The 19856-nt window shown below is 42.9% G+C and overlaps 2 protein-coding genes across 3 annotated transcripts in view; both read left to right on the top strand.

The window, feature by feature from the left end:
- LOC125887217 (semaphorin-3ab-like) overlaps positions 1-19856 on the top strand; it is a 157216-nt gene that overhangs the window by 88548 nt on the left and 48812 nt on the right.
- sema3e (sema domain, immunoglobulin domain (Ig), short basic domain, secreted, (semaphorin) 3E) overlaps positions 16434-19856 on the top strand; it is a 100356-nt gene continuing 96933 nt past the window's right edge. For both annotated transcript variants that reach the window (XM_049573879.1, XM_049573878.1), the window contains exon 1: positions 16434-16799. In XM_049573879.1, coding sequence (XP_049429836.1) covers positions 16679-16799 — 121 coding nt within the window. In that variant the 5' untranslated portion in view covers positions 16434-16678. The remainder of the gene's footprint in view (positions 16800-19856) is intronic.

The following is a 19856-nucleotide window of genomic DNA, read 5'->3' as shown; positions in this document are numbered from 1 at the left end:
ATGTTTACTTTGGTCACTTTTGGGGAAAACACATAGACTTACATTCATTTCCTGGAGACTTACCTAACCACTACTTGCCAAACACAAACACTAACCACTGACCCAAAACTCAGCTTTTTATGAACTGGGGGGACACAGCTTTTGTCCCCAATTGGACAAGCTGTCCCTAGTTTGCTGGTCTTTTGTCTGAAATGTGTCCCCAAGGTAGCCATACCCTCACACATGTGCCCTTTGTGACCCTGCTCTTGACCATGGTCTGGCACCGGTAATTAGTGATCTGAAGTCAAACTCCTAACATCACAGGGTGGACACAAGTATGTGTACTATAACATATGCTATAGCAATATTTAGTTTTGATGACTATGACATCATAATAGATCTTGGCAGTAACATTTAGCCCCATAAAGCAAAAATGCAGACAGTGCTTAAGTAGAAACAGAGACAGATGGATGGATGCTAAATTGCAGCATACAGTACACACTCTGATCATGTCATCATCAAAGCAAAGTAGAGCTTTTTCAGAGCTTTACCCCGTCTGTCTCTAACACTAAAATCCTTGATAGAATTGTGCTTTGGCATTCAAGTCTGTAACACAGAGCATGACTGCCCTCCGGTGGCTGAAGGGGACTTCTTTCGATCCGGTTCAATTCCTGCATCCCACTCTGTCTGATGGAAAATAGCTGCTCCCCCTCCTTGACTCAGAGCCAAAGCTATGGATGAGTGAGAAGGACCGCCCTGACACTCACACAAAGGACCACTAGACTCAATGGAAAAACTGACACATGAGTGACACAGTGGGAGAGCAAGAATACAGAGATTAGGGAGAAGTTAATGACCTTCTTGCTGCTTTTATTGCACTGAAACTGCTCTGTTACCTCGGGGACTGTTTGTTTGTGAAGTTATTTTTTTTAATCAGAAGTTTTGAACACATCTATAAGCATTTGACTTTTAGTTATTACAGTTCAATTTAATTAACCTGTGTTCAATTAAACTCAAAGAGCTTTTCTTTTTTGTGGGGCTGATACAAAACATAAGATAAAGTACATTCAGTGGGTATGGGAAAGAAAATCTGACTGCATTGATTGCATGTAATGTGGATGCAGAATAACTGAAGAGAGTTTCAATGAAACTTGAGTGCAATAAGTCATCTTGTCTGATTCATCATGTGAAACTCGTCTTTCCCAGGAACACTCTTCCACAGAAAGGTGAGGATTAGGAGTCATCTGGCAGGCAGCTGAGCGAATATATAAGATCGCATGTTTGCATGCAGACACACACAATGCATCTGACTCTTTTCCTCAGACACTCATCATCTTTTTTACTGCCGCTGCATCCTTTAACTGCCGCTGTGGGGAAGAGGCATCGGTGTATTCCCTCCTATCACGAGGCTTGGAAAAAGTGAAATGGAGCAGAGATGGAGTCATTTAATCTTACACTGGTGACAATACACCGGGTTGATGCTTCACGAGGCCCAGTGGGGTTCTGCTGGAGACATGTACACACATGCACATATCAGCGGTGCGTTCCAGACGGTCTGTTCTGGGGCACCTTGAGAGATGACACGCTGGTTTATCTGGAAGATTGATGGAAAATTCCAAAAGCAGAAGATTCAGCACCAAGTTTTAGCATGCTCATCCACATATTTGTTGATGTTTGGATCATAATGCAAACAGCAGACATGGATACTCCCAACATCTGAACTCTTTCCCTAAAGGAGGAAACGCCACACAGCTGCAAGCTGTGGAGGGAGCTGCGTCTCCCTCAGAGCCCCAGTACAGCCAAACATGACCCACTCAGCGACAACATGTCTGACATTTACTCAACTTAAGAAGGGACCCCTGACAGTGTGCAGCCCATTAGCCAGGCGAGAAATAACATTCGTATGTCATTCCCCTGCTCTGCCACCTTATAGCAGAGCGTGGTGTATCACGGCTCTCAGAGTGAGGTAATGATCTATCTATTCCTTTCCCTCCAGCTGTCACTTATCAGAGGCTTGTAGATTTCTGGCAGTGTCCCTGTCTGCGTCATTGAGTCAACACTGATGGTGGAAGTGTGTATGTGAGTATGTGAGTGTGTGTGATCTGAAGTTATTTTCTGGAAAACTTAATTTTGCAGTTTGAGAGGTGGGGGTTACTAGATCAGCGAAGGATAATGCTTTGAAGCATGATCAGGTTTGTGTGTGTCTGTGTGAGCTGCTCTCCATCAGAGTTTGGTAGCGTGTTAGTGTGTCTGCAAGCAGGGGCACATCCCCTGCCTGGGGTAAAACAGAGGACGGAGTATTTAACCGTGGCAGCTTGGCAGCGTTAGTGCTGGTGGTGTGCTGTGCAGTTGGCAGGAACCTCCAGTGTCTTTCTGCTATGAGTGACTGCATGGCACAAGAGGTTTAGACTGGTGGTATGACAACAACTTTAGCTCATTTCCTTTGTGGAACAGACCCGCTCTGATGTTTTTTTATGGCTGTCACATACTCATTGTGTAGTCTACTTACTCTTATGGAACAAGCATGTATTTTAACATATAATACACATTACAGACTTTAGATTTATTTTACAATGCATGCCAGTGTATCATAACTTATAAAGGAAACATAAGAACCTGTTTTCTTCCATGCGTATACAGTATTTCACATAAAAGGTATACCATGCAGGATTTTCAAGACTCATACAGATGTAGTCCCTTTCAGTCACCACTTATTTCTTTCTGCAAAAACTCAGCCCTCTGCCTGTATTCTCATATTTTCTTTTTCTTTGTGGTTCAGCGCCTTTATGGGCGTGTACCCCCATTGTGCTCAGGTGAGGTTGAGGCTTTATAAAAACGTAGTGACCAGGTGTCAGACCATCAGCAGCAGGCAGTGCCAAAAAAATGCAAATATAGTGAGGTGAAATGCCAAACCAAAGTGAATCTGGGGTTGGCGTTTACTTTCACTTTCAACTTCCACTCCCAACTTGTTAAATATAGATGTTTAGTTGGTGGCCCTTGATGTCAGACACTGACGCAAAGAGGCACCCTTTAGTGGCATTATGAGACACACTGGGTGGCAGCATTTTTTAATGCTTTGGGCAACTACCATAGTAAAAAGAGCAATAAAGTCCATGTAAGACCGGCAGGAGTGGAAGTGGATTGGTCAAACAAACTCTGGACTTTTGCCCGGGAGGCTGCTGTTCATGTCTCGTGTGAAACCAAAAGTCAGTCAGCAGCATAGTGTGTTAGTATAGTGAGGCATGTCACGTGATGTTACATTACGTTAGTAACAAACCTACTTATTTTTAGCCAAACCTTGACAGTCTTTTGATAAACCCAACCACATACTTTTGTTGCCTGAACCTAAGGAAGTAAATCTATAATCAAAGTTTTGTACCCATGCTCTAAGTGGCCCCTTTTACACTGCCAGATTTTCCGTGAGTGTTGGGCCGTTTTGCCAGCAGGCTGCGAGCGTTTAGACACACAGAGCTGGATTGGCGAGTTGAACGGAGGTGCCCAATTTTCCACCGGGGCTGTTGATGACTTGTTGATGACTTGTGGTAGGAGCTATTGATGACACTGTACGTGCGAGCCACTGGCGGTGGATAAACATGAAACAGCTGATAACAGGAATTAGCAAGCAGCTAGTAGCAAGAGGAAAACGCAAACCTGGCAGACACTGTAAAGATGAGCAACTGAGGAGACAAGGAATTGTGCACCCTCCTTGCCCTCGCAAACGAGGAGGCCATTAACTGTCAGATGGTGGGAACAGTGAGGAACAGTTATGAGACAACTTACCAGAGAATCGCTGAAGGACTGACTAGCCGCGGCTTCCCTCTCACGTCACTGGTTATGTTGAGCTACATGTTTTGTTACTTGCTCACGCCCCCCATTGCCCTGAAAAAGGAGCATTCTGTATGAACGAAAGTAGGCAGGCAGCATTCTGTCACACTACCCGATTTTGTTGTTATACTGCCAATGCTGAAAAAGACTGATTGGGCTTTCCTGCAAATTTGCACAATTCCGGTCTAAAAGGACTACTGTCATGTAACATTTGTTCGTTTATGTTTAGCACCCCCTGCTGACTATTTCTGGTATGACTTTAGAGTAAAGGCACTTCAGAAACTGCCTCTTCCTTGTTTTAATTGGTCAAAACAAACATATGACTTGGGTCATGGTTCATTTCGGCCATCTTTGTTTTGAATGCATGCTGGAGAGGCTCTGCTGAGCATGACCTTTGGAATCTACCTCCATCTGTTCATGTAAAGCCTTGGAGAAGCATCATTGGTGAAGTGAACCAATCATTTGTACCATGTGACATTATTGATTGAAATCATTTGATTTTTACACGTGGATGATTACCTTTCAATGCTTTGTGTATATTATTTTGCTGTCAAGGTCAACTTTACTTTACTAGTCATCATTCAAGCCTCTTAGACTTACTGTTTAGCTATCTGTCTATAAGTGCACATCAGAAGGATGCATTTAATGAGCAGAAACTGTACATTTACTCTGAAAACAGAAGTTGTTTTTGAAAAGAGATCATGCATGTAACAAGTGTAAATTTACACACTGTCACTATATGTTTAAAACTGATGCAAGAGGGGTACCTAGCATATCATATATTGATGTGTAGGGCCACTGACTAAGTGTTGATATTTGACGAGTTGGGATTGATAATAATTTAATAGGGAATATGCAGAAATTCTTCAAAATATATGAAAAGGACCCACAAGCTGAGCACACACACACACACACACACACACACACACACACACACACACACACACACACACACACAAACACATATCTAAACCTTGTATAAATCACAGGGGCAATGCCAGACTTCATCTTGAAATCATGTAGAATCATGTACAATCACTGTTAATATGATAAGTATTTAATTGGCTTCCCTTGCGTACAAACATACACTATAATTTGTGGGCTGTCAAAGGGAAGTGTTTCTGTCACAGTTTTGACACTTCACAAGAATAAAACTTGGTATTCAATCAAATGATCTGTCAGTTTTTAATCCCATCAGACATTTGATGACTCGAGGCAGTTTTGGCACATCTCACAGACGGAGTAAACACAAGAAAAGGGAAGTCTTTTCTTCCCTCACCTTTGCTGGCTCACACTTGACTGATGGAGCTCACTTATAAACATGCAATTACACTGGAATAAGCTTCACGATGAATGGTCAATTACTCTTAGTCTGTTTGTAAGCTCCTTGAATTGTTTATCCAGTGGCAATGATGTACAAGCCCAGTAAATCAGTTCATGTGCACAGCGCTCTGTAATGTAATTGTCTAGACAGTCCAGTATTAGCACCGGCGGGAATGTAAGTCTGGGTGATTTTAAGTGTTTATCTCCCACATCAAAGTCGCATTTATGGAGGAGAATGTTAAAAGAGTTTATATTAAAAGTCCAGGTTGTAGGATTTAGGGGGATATATTGGCAGGAATGGAACATAATATTCATAACTATGTTTTCGTTAGTGTATAATCACCTGAAACTAAAAATCACTGTGTTTTCTTTACCTTAGAATGAGCCGTTTACACACAGAACGGGTTCTTCACCATGTAGCCTGCCATGTTTTTCTACAGAAGCCCAAAATGGACAAACAAAATGTTGGGTCTAGATAGGGCCATTTTCACATTGACCACCGTTTGTCCTGTCTGTTGGCAAAAGTTTCAGTTCTGCAACCTCACCACTAGATGCCACTAAGTCCTCCACACTGTACCTTTAAAGATGATGCAAGAAAAGAAACCGCACAGTTTTCAATATTTGTTTATACATCTTTTTATGTTTTTCATAAAATATGTTGTTGGACTCCACAAAATGCAAGAAAAAAGTAGAATAAAAGAAAAGATATCTGATTGTTATGGTGCTGGCTAAAGGGGGTATTAGAGTTTTAGAGGAAAAGCATGAACGCTGCTCAAAGGAGCTGATGAGATGGGCTGAGACAATGGATGACTGCCTCTGACCTGACCTTAGCTGACCCTGACATGGGTCAAAGGTCTGAGCACCACAGAGCAGAGGTCAATGTATGCAGAAAAATGTGTCTAGGTAGCCTGCCGTGTGTCTGAGTGTTGCCTGGCTGCTCCCCTCCACATGTCTAATCTGTAACTGATTGAGGTCTGCTTAAGCGAGGTTTTTGGCTGCAGCTCCTGGAACACATCACCCAGTGGAAGGCTTAGCTGTGTGTCATCCTGGCTCAGCCCTGCTTTCAGAATATTAGGAGGATAAAGAATCAGTGACTCCGCATTTAAAAGCAGACGGAGCCAAACTGAACTGTATAAGGTCTGTTTTGAGTTATGCATGTTAATATAACCATGAGCAAAGACTTTCCCTTAACTTAACCAGTTTTTTAAAATTGCTAAAACTTTGCATGAACTTGGATGTATAAACAAATAAATCCCCGTCTCCATCACCATCTCCATCTCCTCTCCCTCCCTCCCTTGCTTCATGGTAAAAATGTGTTGATATAATTTATGATAAATTAGAAACATCGAAACTTAAACATTCAACACCGAAATTCATCTTCGTCAGCATGGACTAGCATTGCAGCCATATGGGGAAAACGTGCACCAAACAAACTATATATATGATCTCAGTCTAGATGTAATTAAACCCTTCTGAATCTACTGCACACAGAAGTTTATGTGGCTACTAAGCAGCACTAATGTGCTAACGATACAAATAAATGTACATTTGTAATTAATTTTCTTTGTGGTTTCTTCTGTCAGTTTCCTTTCAAGCTGGAATAAGAAAAACAACATACAGGATACAAGACTATTAGTGATCTTCCTTTGTGCTGAGCAAACAAATTCCATACATTTTATGCAAAACAGCATTGTGCATGCTCAGTCTAGCTGCTGCTGATGCAGAACACGCTCCAAAAGTTACATAGCTCGGGTTGTTCTTTATTGTTTCACAGTAAAAACTAGTTGTATGTCTAAATTTATCCTGCAAGCTCTTGAACATAATTGTTTTCTCTCTGCAGTTTCCATCACAAAAGCAGAAGGACTGGAACATGATGTTATTGACAGGTTAATAGATCAACAGAGTACTTAATTAGGCCCAGTGGGAAAGTGTCTTGTTACAGTAGCCAAGTCGTGTCAGTCAAGACAAACAAGAGATGCTTAAGGCACAAAGTACAGTAAGAAATAAATTTGACACTCCATCTCACACAGATTTGACAGGTAGTTAAAAAACAGCTGCTGTGAACTTCTCAGATGGTTAACTGACCTATATTGCCGTGGCCTCGATAGCTGTCAGTATGCGCAGATCATTTGGCAGCAAAAGTGTTGTCTAACAGGAGCTTTGATTGCAGGTGTTAGCTTCAAGGTGTTTTTTGTCTAAATTTAACTGTTAGCAAACCTTTTCATGTGGTGAACACATAAAAATAGCACATCTGTTTTGCACTGTTGCCACATTATCCAATTAGTGGTCGAGGAAAGAAAATTTCTCAGCCACCGCACATTCTGCTTTCTTCACGGTTCATGCCGACAGTGCGAGACTACGTTGATGAGTACACACTGGCGGATGAAAATATGTGACCCCAAACAAGTGTGTTTTGTTCCAGGAAAAGTGTTTGTCGGTTGACATAAAGTGATGATTTTATTGACTTTGAAAACCCCAGTGTTTACCTCCGGTCCTCCTCATACACTCATAGGGGATCTTGCCATGGTTTCTGTGGCATTGTTAATCCAGTAATTATGGACACATGAAGTGACAAACAAAGGCGGTGGAGGTGACGGGCATGAAACAGTTAGACAATGCAGACACCAGCCTGACCGGCACTGCTCTGATTGGTGCCACACTGGCGTCAGTCTGAAACTAGAGCTTATTAATGGGTTTACAGCTTACGGGATTCTCTTTTTTTTATTTGTATGAATTCATTTGTTTGGAACTTGTTTTAGTTGAAGAGAGAGACATGTTGAAGTTAAAGGAGAAAAGGATATTATGGGAAATCCTCTTAACCCCTTTCTTAAGGATGGTCAAGACATTGCAATGGTCTCTCATACCTAAACAACAGAAAAGGTCAATTTCCACTGACTTTCAAAAAAACTTGTACAATCGGCCCAGAAATGATATTTATTACTGTTCTAATGGTCTCAGTTTAAAACACGTCTTTAATGTCATGAAACGGTCACAGTTAACCTCCAAAACTACCTGGTTAGGTTCAGGCAACTGAACTACATCGTAAGGTTTAAGAAAAACATCATGGTTTGCATGCTACACGTGCAAGCATACTCAGTAATATTGCTATTAAAAAATGTCAACGTGGACTTCGGGACATGTGCACCAGTCACAGTCACTGAAAGTTCTGTGTTTGTTGGATCAGTCCACCAAACTCTCCCCAACTCTGTGGAGGCTTCTTCAATATTTGTACAACATTGCACGAACTTTGTCACTTTTTATGCTACGTCACATCACTTCCTTCTCTGCTCCTGTACTAATTTCCACGGCCACTAGACGATGCCACCTTACAAAAAACATAAACATGGGTTGTAATAAGATATTTGCACAGTTGACATATGTGGTTGGTGAACAGGGGCTGCAAGATTGTTACCACTCCTGTGTCTCTATGGTGAATATAAAGCTGCTGCCGGAAGCCAGTAAACGTAGCTTACCAAAACAAGTGGAAACAGGAGGAATATATCCCATTATAAAACCCCAATATGTCCTTTTTACACTTCTGTTTTTCTCGAGGTAATGGGTAGGGCTGTTCCCGACCAAGAATTTTCCTTGCCGACCAATAGTCGTCATTTAGGGCCATTAGTCAGCTAGTCACTGGCATGTTTATGATATTAATCTAATTATTAAATGATATATTTTGGGCGGGGCAACACAATGGTTTGAGTTGAAGGTGTGAGAAAGAATAGTATCAGTAACACCGTACTAATGAACCTTCATTAATATAGGCCTATATTTTATCTACAAGTGCACGTCACACACTGAGCGAGCCGCCTGTTAATGACGCTGTCGGCAAAACAGTAATGATTGTGCTAAGTGGCTAATGGGCATGTAGCTACTTCCATGTTTGTAGTCAACCAATGAAGATGTGTTTACATATCACCTTGGGTCCGTCCTTCACCTTCTCACAATGGCCCCACACTTTGGATTTCCTGCCCAACATGCTATTAACTAGCCTGTGGAATAACCACAGGTACCAGCCCTGGAAATTAGGGGCCGTACACATGCCGCGTCTTTAACCACCTGGAAACGCGAGGTTGGGCACTGGACACTGGACACTACTCTTGTACCTTTTTTGTACCAGCTTTGAGGAGTGCAGCAGCAGGTTGAGTCTGAGGTTGCTAAGCAACCTTAACAAGCATTGTATAGCCTATTTACCTGAAATCCTGAGCAACCAGGTGCTGTTTATAAGTGCATAGGCCTGTCATCTGTGGGACAGATGAAAAGCTCTGAGTAACCCTGCACTAACATGATCAACTTTTCCGTGTTTATCAGACTGAATATTTACGGAAGAAGGGAAAGATATCTGTCGGCTGTGATTAGTTTGGTCCGTCTGACTGCTGAGTGTGGCCTCTTCCTGTGTCCTTTGAAACTGAATTCCCACATGCACCAGTCATATAGGTTTTGATTTATTTTGACAAGGCGCAGCTCCTGATAGAGTTTCACATTTGTTTTTGTTTTTTTCTCTGCAACTAAGCAACCAATGAACCAATGGTCGACTAACCTTTGGTTGACTATTAGGGGGCAGCCCTACTAATGGGTCAATTAGGGATCTTGAAAGGTGGTTTAGTTACATTTGCATGGAGCCAGGTTAGCTTTTCTGCCTGTTTCCGGTCTTTGTGCCAAGTAAAATGAACTGTCTACTGGCTGTAACTTCATATTTATTGTACAGAGTGCAAGTGCGAGAAAGTTGATAAGCATGATCCAAAGGTCATTAAAAGGTTGATACTGCCTACCATATTCTTCTGTATGCACATGTACACACAACTGTATGCATACTGTATCTTTTGTTTCTCTGGAATATGTCTCCTTGTGATCTAAACAATTACTAAAGGTTATTAATCACAGTTAGGGAGACATGTAAACTCAGTGACATCTGCAGATGGATTAACACGGGATTTGACACGGGTCACTGATAGTGTCATTCAAAGCAGTCAGAGTGATATATTGTAGGTTAACAGGTTAACTGATAGTTCTGCCAGACACAAAAGCACATCTGTAACAAGCATTAGCCCCGGTAGCCTCCACCCAATCCTCATCTTCCCACTCACATTCTTACTCATGTTTGACGATGACAAACACACACCGCATGTCAGTGTGTAAGCATCGGATGCAGCTGAAGGGAAACTTAGTATTGAAGGTTGTCTCACACCTTTGTCCTCTTGATAATCAAGGCCTGAGTTCAAACAAGAACAAGGTGTTGATGTGACGCGTGTCTAGCATTTGTAAGAGGAAGAAATGCAGGGAACAACAGACACAAGCCCATAATTTACCAAGAGGCAAATACCAGCCAACAGATCAACAGATACACCCAAAGTATGACTCATGCTCTTAATTCACAGATGTGGATACTGTATGTGCTGCTTTTTCAAGCATTTGGTCTCCATTAAACTAATTTTGTTTTCAGTTTGTGTCTTTCTACATCAAGCTGGGGTTTCTTTTGTATGGTTGAATGTTTATTTGTCAGATTGCTTGAGCAATTAATGTCAGGGCTTGAACACGGAATCGGGCTGTTAGTGGTCACAGGCAATCAATCCATACGGGACTCTGAGGAGCTCGTACTGCTTCTGAGCCACTTCAAAGCAATCTGTCATAAAATGGAGGGAGAAAGAAAGCACCACAGTTTTCCTCTTGCTGCAGCAGCACACGGTGGTCCTGCCCTGCAGCAGGATGGGAACCCTCTGATTCAATTATGTGTCACTATTCATATTTCATAAACACCGCGGGGTACGCATAAACATATCTAGGCGTCTCACACATGCAGACATCATGCGCTCACACACACCAACAGGCAAGTCGTGCATTTACACCCGAAGTCACACTGAGAAAAGTTGTTTTGCCAGTTTGGTTAATTTTATGCGGTGAGGTTCTCCAACATGTTGTCTGAATTGATGCAATGTACAACACTGTGTTTCCCCACAGTGATTCCAAACTGCTGTTTTTTTTTCTCGCATATCCGCCTTTGTGTTGTCCTGAATGAAATGTGTTTGACATTTCTGTGTGGAACAAATCACAAACCAGTGAGCTAGAAAAAGCAGCCGTAAGTGCACATTGAAGGCAGATGTTTAGTCTGTACTTGTCACCATTATTATTATATCTATCTTCATTTGGTCCGCTAACAGCAATCAGAGCTGAGAGTGATTAAGACAAATGGTCCAGACAAAAAGTGGACAACATCAACAAAAAAAAAAAAATCTTGTCAAGCCTGGTTTTTCAATCTTAGACTTTTCTACATAAATACGCTCATGTCACTATGTCAGGCATGACGGATAACAATGCACAGGAGGATATACGGGAGCTTCCACATGTCTGAACTTTTTCGTCCTGTGCACATATGCAAAAACATGACATAATTCACCTGAGGGCACACAATGCTCATTCAAAAGGACAAACCTGCACAAACACCTGTAGATTATGTGTCGGTTACCATGATGATGAATGAGAATACACATGAGGCCAGATGGTCACTTCCACATATCACTCCAGAGGCGTAATCCATTCCTCCTCTTCAGCATCTGTGACTACAGAGCGCTGGCCTGGGCTGTGTTTCCCATTACTTACTCTATAACTGAGAAATATGCCCTGAGCGCTGAATCACAGGAAGCAAAGGAAGCCAAAATGGTGGCCACATAGAGACTAGGTTGTGGTTTTGTAACTATCTAAAGGCTGGATGATGCATTGTGGTTTCTGGCATTATATTTGGCAAAGACAGAATGTATTTACCACGCTTTGGTGCCACGGACATTCAAGCGAAACGTGCACCTACTTAGGGCCTCACCTGAGGGTTAGCAGCACTCAGTGGGAGTCATGTTAGGAAATAATGGGGTGTAACAGAATATATGCAGACCTCTTTCCACTCCTCCATAAACATATGTTAAATGTGGTTATGTATGATTTCATACGCGTGAAGGTGTGCACTCTGGGTTTTATACCATAATGTTCGCACTCAGCAGATACAGCCAAGCCAACCATAACACACCTGGCTTCTTAGTCAGAGAGGGCCCACACTTCTTCTCTGCTTCCTCTCTCCCACTTCGTTCATTTGTGGCTAATACTGGCTCCCTCTCGCTGCTGGGTACTGTACACAATGCAACACGAGCTTCCTGATAGTATCTCCAAACCACAAACATGATAAACATTTGTGTGAGTTGGTGAGGTTTTGTTACCTGGCCACATAAGCTATATCGCAGACCACTGGCTCCCAAGATGGAGGTGCCGACCCCACTTAGGGGTCCTCAAAGCTTCACAGGGGGTCACAGGGACTTCTTGAATTTAAGGGGGGTCATGTTTTAATATACAGTAGGCCTATATCTCTGCATTTATCTCTGTGAGGAAAAATAAATGAACTGATTTTTAAAGTTTAGACTAATAATTATGAACTGAAATCTCACAGGGTAAGGGCAGGGTGAAGACCTGAACACAAGCTGTACTGACAGAGCATTCACTCTCGGCTAAACAGCCTCATCCTGCATTAGAAAAGTACCTAGTTCTAACAACCAATACGGAAATAGAACAATGGCCAAGCATCAAGGCCAAAACACATTGGTGGCGAACGCTGTGCGTCAGGGAGTAGAAAACACTGATTCTTCCAAAAAAAAAAAGAAGTCTAAAACTTTTTTATTTATTTTTGACAATAAGGCATATTTACCTTATTGTCAAAAATAAATTAAAAATAAACAAAACACATAGAGAAAATTTATAAAAAGTTTCTAAAAATATCAGATGCAATATTCACAGGAAATAATCTGCTCAAAGTTTATCCAAATTGCTCATTTTAAACAAACTTCCTGCAGTTATTGCGTTCACTATGTGGGTTTATTGTACAGTTCATCAGTAGTTCTGTACTGTTACTGTCATGCACTGAAAATACAATTAAATATCCATAAAATACATCACTCTGTCAGTGGTTGTCAGTCTACTGATAAAATAGTGGCCTCTTAAGGAAAAGAGCAAGCGAAGAGTGCTACCTGCCGTCAAAGTCTGACTGATGTGTCCGTGGCCGATGTGTGCCGCGGGGGCAAACCTCACCGGCCATATGATAGCCACCTGTGTAAACGGCTGGAGTATCTAGTGGCTCTGAAACACTGGATCCTCAGAGTGCTGCTTCTGTTGCCGCGGGAGACAAGGGGCCTGACCTCTCTATAGCGAGGGAAGCCCAGCAGGCGCTCGGTGGTAGACATACACAAACTTACACAGTTTCATGCATAAATGCATGTACACATTTTCACCCGGTTAACTTTATCATGTTTTTTATCTCGTTATTTCCTTTTCCTCCAGCACTGTAACTGTGCAGTTCAGTGCACGAAGCTGTGAGACACTTGCATGGGCATTAACAGTGTGTATGTTGGGGGGCGGGAGGAGTGTCTGTCTCTGCAGGTCAACACAGGAGGCAAGGGAGGCTTCTGTTGAACAGGGGCGGATATTGACACAGCATTAACATGAATGAAAATATTTTCTGTGTTCAGAGAGCATGAAAGGAACACCGCCAGACGTTTGGACATGGCCTATTCAAACAAACGCTAGACATCAGCACTCAATCAAGCAGTCTTTTCACACACGGCGGCTTCCTAAAACAGCCGCTAAAGGAAAGTGCCATTTAGCGACATGACGGGCTGCAGGTCCGACCATGAAGTCTTTGAAACTTGACGCATTCACAGGACTCAGATAGTGCGGAGGAAAATCTCTGCAGTGCAGTACACGCTGAATAAATATTCTAGGTATTGTTGGAATCCCAGGGACGCATGTAAGAGGACAGAATTTCAATGGAGGTGGAAAGAAAGTGGGTGTACGGCTGCTGTGTGGGAGTGCTGCATGGCAGGGCCCTTGGTGCAAGCTACTCGCACAGTCAGAATCATACTAATGGAAACATCAAGGGCTGAAAGTACAACACAAATCAAGAAAAGGGGAGGGAGGCAGGGACAGTTATAAAGGTTGGGGATCTGGGGGATTGAGCTGTTGCTGTTTCTGGTCTGAGGCAGATTTCTGACTGATTACTGCTATTAGGCTGGGCGAAGGAAGGAGAGACCCATTGAGTCACCGAGGGGCCGATGTGAGTAAGTGGATGCTGTGCCCACTGGCCTGTGTGCATTAGCCTCTTTAAATGGCTATCAATCTGAGGTAGTGGCTTAAGAGATCGGAAATGAACATCTTCCGCGCACCTTTCACCGGGACGCGCTAAAATACGCTATTAAGTCCACACTGATGAAACTGTGTGTCACAGTGGGTCAGATAGTGTCAGCTCCATGGGAAGATGACGTTGAACAGTTGTCTCAGCCTCGACGACAGATGAGGGTCTATAATTGCACCAGGCAGTGGAATAACAGAGATAGTGTATGTTATGAGACCTCCACAAAGCACAAAGTCCTTCTGTTCTGGCAGGGAACAGGTGCAACGTGGGAGTTGGAGTCATCAGATCTCAGGGTGGTGCAAAGGGGGTGGGGTTGCAGCTGCTACAGCCTAATGGAATCATGTCAAATTCTGCATTACTGTATGTGTCTTAATATAAAGGCTTGGGTGCACGTTCACACTGTGCCGGTCTCTTGTTTATTCAGAAATATGTGCTTGCTTTGTCTCTGCATGAGTTGGTGCAGTTTTATTTTTGCCGTTAATCACCGTCGATCCAAATTATGAGTACTACCACGAGGAAGTGTTCTCATAAACTCCACGTTTTGCAAAATAAAAAACATTCACACAACAAAATGAACCAGACATGTGGAATGCTCCCATGTTAGGGATCAGCATGACTTAATGTTAGTGTCACCACACAGCCATGAGAAAGAGACAGAGAGAAACAGATGTATCGCAGAGGGCTTTACGGGAGACAGACAACGCTCTGCTCCAGTAACTGGACGCCTGTGGGACTTTCCTATGGGATATGTGCAAATTCAATAGTGACTCGAGTCACATCATGTAGCGTACATTGCTTTTTTTCCTCTTTTTGAGTGTGTGTGGCTGCTAATCAGATTCAGAAAGCTGCGGACCTTGAGACAAAACAAAAAACCACAAGGACAAAATATACGACTGCATGTCAATGAGTTCAATGTTAATATTTTCCTCACGCACAGGTACACACACTCAAACAGAGGTAATTCATTTAGGCAGAATACAGTAGCAGAAAAAGTGAAAAGCCAGGCATATTATGAGACATTAAGGAGGCAGAAACTAATGACTAGGTTTTTACAGAGGTGTGAGAGATGGGTGGATAGATAAACAGGAGGAGAGACTAAATGGGCAGGGCATGAAAGGAACCTTGTACATGAAAATCCATGGTAACAGTGATAATGACTATCCACATGGAAACAAACACAAAGATAGTAATAACTGAAAATGAAAGACTTGCCAGAGTAAAGAGGCTGAAAACCTTGGCTCGGGTCTATGTTAACGCAGTGGAGGTAGGAGCAAAAAGGAGGTGGTCAAGGAGAGGAGAAGCAAGGGGTGGTCTGTGGAGTGACATGAGGCAGCCGGGGAGTCTTTACAGAGCCTGCCTGGGAGACACAGCGCACTTAATCCAGCTGCCTGAGAGAGAGAAAGAGAGATCCCAAGACAATCTAGAAGAAGGAGCAGGCAATTTCCAGCCCTTCAAGCTGATACACACTCCCCTCATTACCAGCCACACACACACACAGACAGACAGACACACAGGCTTTTCCTCAGACAGACCACAACCGTGGCAGGTGGCCTCTGCCCAGATCAGTAGCTGTGGTAGAAGCCATCTTAACTGAGGTTTGAGCTGAGGTTTGGATCCTCCCTGACCATTCGAGCGTGAGCAGAGTTAGGAGAGCTGGAGCTTCACTTTCTTTCCCAGTGCTGAGAGACCGCACGCCAGGCACGAGGCTCCCCACTCCTCCCTCTCCCACTCTGCCTTTCCTGGGCTCCTGTCCAGAGAATGACTGGCTCCAGTGGACCCAAGAGGAGGAACGCAGCCTGAGGATACAGTACAGCAGCTCCTGCCTGCCTGCTTGCTTGCCTGCCTGCTGGGACACACAAATGCATTGAGGTTTTACAAATCAGCTCCAACACCTTTGTGGGATTCATAGACTTATTATTTTTTATTTATTTATTTATTTATTTTTCCTGTCATCACATCAGAAAGACTGGATCTAAGCTGGGCGTACAGACAGACAAACAAACAGACGGACTGACATATGGACAGAGAGCAGTGGGCACTGCGGCGTGAATGTAGCAACTGGACTTCTCTTCTCCCTGGTTACTAAGACCAAACACGGATAACAGCCAGAGCACTATCCTGTCCACTGAGGTAGGTGGATGCAGCTTTCATCACACTGCTATAGGGGAAAGCAGAGACTGTATAGAAGCTGCAGATATAGATCTAGTTGATAGATCAGAAAATGGACTGTTACCTCCAGGTGGACTTTTGCTGGATTGCTATCTCTATTTAGACACTGTTTGCAGGAACTTGCAGAGCAAAGACTTTCTTTCTTTTCATGGACTTTGCAGCCCATGCTGAGTGGACCTGCAGGATTTCTGTGTAGATGAACGTGGAGTGTGTGTCTCAATGAGGATGGCAGAGCGCATAAGGACTGTGTATCTGTCACTGATGCTGCTGTATCTTGTTCTGCTGGGCACGGCTCGCACGGCGCACAGCATCTACCCAAGGATACGGCTCTCACACAAAGGTAAGGAATATGTAGTGTGTGATTCTTTTGTTAGGTTTAATCTACTTTGGCAACAAATTCAAATGCTCTGTTGTGTTGCACCAATTTTAGGTTGATGCAGCATAGTGTGTCAAACTGTCAGGAACAGTCTTAGCAGCCCAAAACGGAAACTGGCATCCTCCATTCAGTGCTTTCAGTGCAGATTGAGAATAAGACAGGTGTTACAGAACAGTGCATTTCACTCAAACACATCTATGCTCCTAATTTATAGCAGTATTCAATGCAGCATTTTGCAGGTATCACTAAAACTAGCTAAATAAATGATAAAGAATGCTACTTTTGCCCATCTGCACTCATTGAAAAAGTTTATGGCATCATTCTCTTTAAAATATATGTACAATTTTAAAAAACAACAACCAAAAATGTAGAAAATGTGCTGTAAATAAAGAAGTCAGAGGGGCAGCATTCTCTGTGAGTGAGTAAAAGAAGCCGCAGGTTATCATTACCATGTAATGAGATGGTCATTGAAGATTTATGTCTTAGCCTGAGATCAACAGTCACCACGCAGGGGTTTGGATCTGACTTCCTCTCTGACTTTGTGAAGTCCAGACTTTTTTCTTTTTTTCCCCACTCACTGTTGATGATCAAGGAGCCTCCGTGAAGCTTGTTTTGATTCCTCAGCCATGCGGGCTGAGAATCTACAATGTGGCTTTCTCATGCCATAGCGATGGAGGTGTTGTTTTGGGGTGCATGGATGAGGCTGCGTGGAGAAACGTGCTTGTGTGCGCCTGTTTACGTGTGTGGGAGTGTGTGAAACGGATGTGCACGCATTGTATGCGGCCCGAGCGTTGTGTATCTCTCGGACAATAATGGGGGTTTTATCTCTGTAGATAAAACTCTTGAGTAAACACTGGCTCTTTCACACAGTTTCTTTGATCTCTGCACCAACAGAAGGTGATGATTCCACGTAAGCCTGTTAGTCATGGTTGAATATAGGTGTGGAATTCGGATGGTCAATAAGTCATACAAAAATACGGTGCTGTGGGTCCAATATGACAGTTAACAAGTCTGGCTTGTCAGTTACATCTGTGAGGAGGGTGTGCTGTATTATATATGCTATACACTTTCTGCATAGTGGAATATATTGGCTATAAACCCCCATGAATAAATACAGTAAAGTACAGAGAAATAATGGAGGTCGAGCAGAAATTGGAGCACTTTTATCTACAGTAATTCAAAGCTCATATATCAACAAAAGAAAGCAGACCGGTGTTGATGTGCTTAGTCATAAATGCCACATCAATATGTGATCTATCTGGAACTTAGGAACTGATGAATATCACCCAATTCATTAACCGCCTGAGGGGGAAGCTGCTGCAGTGATTGACATCCCACCTCTCCCTCTCCTTTGATACATGTTCTGGCTAGCACGCAGCGCCATGAAGGGCTGCAGTTGGATCCTATCATTATGGAATGAAAAACATCTAAGCCTTAATATATGCCTCATGGGCTCTGCCAGTGATTTTTGCACACACCCTTAAAAATCACACAAACTCATACACACATGTACACACAAATAGACAGACACACACATGCACAGGAATAGTGCGAATTCCACACACGTCAATGACTTGGATGCAGTTCAGGGAGATGGAGAGGGATGTGGTTTTAACTGTTCACCCTCAGGATTAAGAAAATATTACCGTAACATCTGGTATCAAAACTACACTCTCTTTGACAAAAAGATTGATAATGAGAAATAAATATAGCACGGAAATATTTTTAACCTGCCTCTGGTCACATGGGCAGATACCAAGTGTTGGATCAATAGAAATCCTGATAAAATATCGGATCAACTTTCTCCCTGTTTCTGGGAATGAATTCCTTCGGGCACATTATCTTGTGTTCCGAGGACGACCTTACTACCATCGGGTATGGATCTGTGCAGGCTTTGATGTCAGCCACACCTCACACATGGTGTGGAATTATTATTCAGTCTCTCTTTCATCTATTCCCCATCTTCTTGTCTAGACTTCTGGTCCAGTGAAAATTTTTCCAAATGTATTCGATTCACTTTCATCCCGGTCATCCTTTCATTTGCTTACACCCCCAGTTAACTTCAGTTCCAATAGGTTGTTATCTAAATTACATGGAGTATTGAGTTACGCTCACAGAGTCTCTGCTGCGTTAAGGGAGAATAGCCCTTAATCTTTGACTGCACAGCTTCCAAAGTCCTTAAACACACACTAAAGACCTCATTTTCTTCGACTTTTGGCCAATCAAACTCTCCAAATCCTGGCTTATTATACAGAGAAATAACCTGCTTGGAGATGTACTCACTATAGAACACAAAGTTTGTTTTCTAGAATTTTTTTTGTGCCTTTGGACGCAGATCCATGAAATTTGGATCTGCGTCGTCCAAGCCTCTTGGCAGCAGCTTCAGATCTCCGGGCCTTCTTTTAGGACAACCATCAATTCTGCTGCTAATGAAGCTGTTGCGCAGCTACCATGTGTCAGAATTTTGACAGGCTGCAGGTAGGTGGTCAGGCTTTGACTTATTTTGCTGCCTCTACAGCCCTGTCATCATGCCTGGCTCGAGCTGCAGAGAGCGTGATGCAGCAGTTTTCGTAACACTAATGACCTAATCAGATCAAAGTCACTTCCAACAAACTCTTTACTTCTGCTTAGTTTGATACGTTGGCTAACACTGCACTTACCTGTGAAGGTGAGGGTGTGATGGACTTTCACTTCCTACTGATTCAGTCATGTCAGATCATTTTAATTCAGCGGTGTTTCTGGGCAAATCAGGAGAATGCATTCCTTAATGAGGCTTAAAATATTACCCCACCCACTTAATAGATACCTGTCCAGAACAGCTGTGGAAATGTGCACTGAGAAACCTTACCTGACCAACGACATGGAAAGGGCCCTGTCTATACACATAGAAATATTTTTAATTGATGATTTGTCATGGACTTTCCGCGTCTAGATGGGAACTGCCCATTGACAGCCCATTGTTCCGACCATATTAAACTCATTGTTCCTAAGTCTGTTCCGAAATCATCATGATGCCCTGTG

Source organism: Epinephelus fuscoguttatus, linkage group LG4 (genome assembly GCF_011397635.1).
Source record: "Epinephelus fuscoguttatus linkage group LG4, E.fuscoguttatus.final_Chr_v1".
In the NCBI taxonomy this organism is placed as follows: domain Eukaryota; kingdom Metazoa; phylum Chordata; class Actinopteri; order Perciformes; family Serranidae; genus Epinephelus; species Epinephelus fuscoguttatus.
This window is presented reverse-complemented; position numbering and strand designations above follow the sequence as displayed.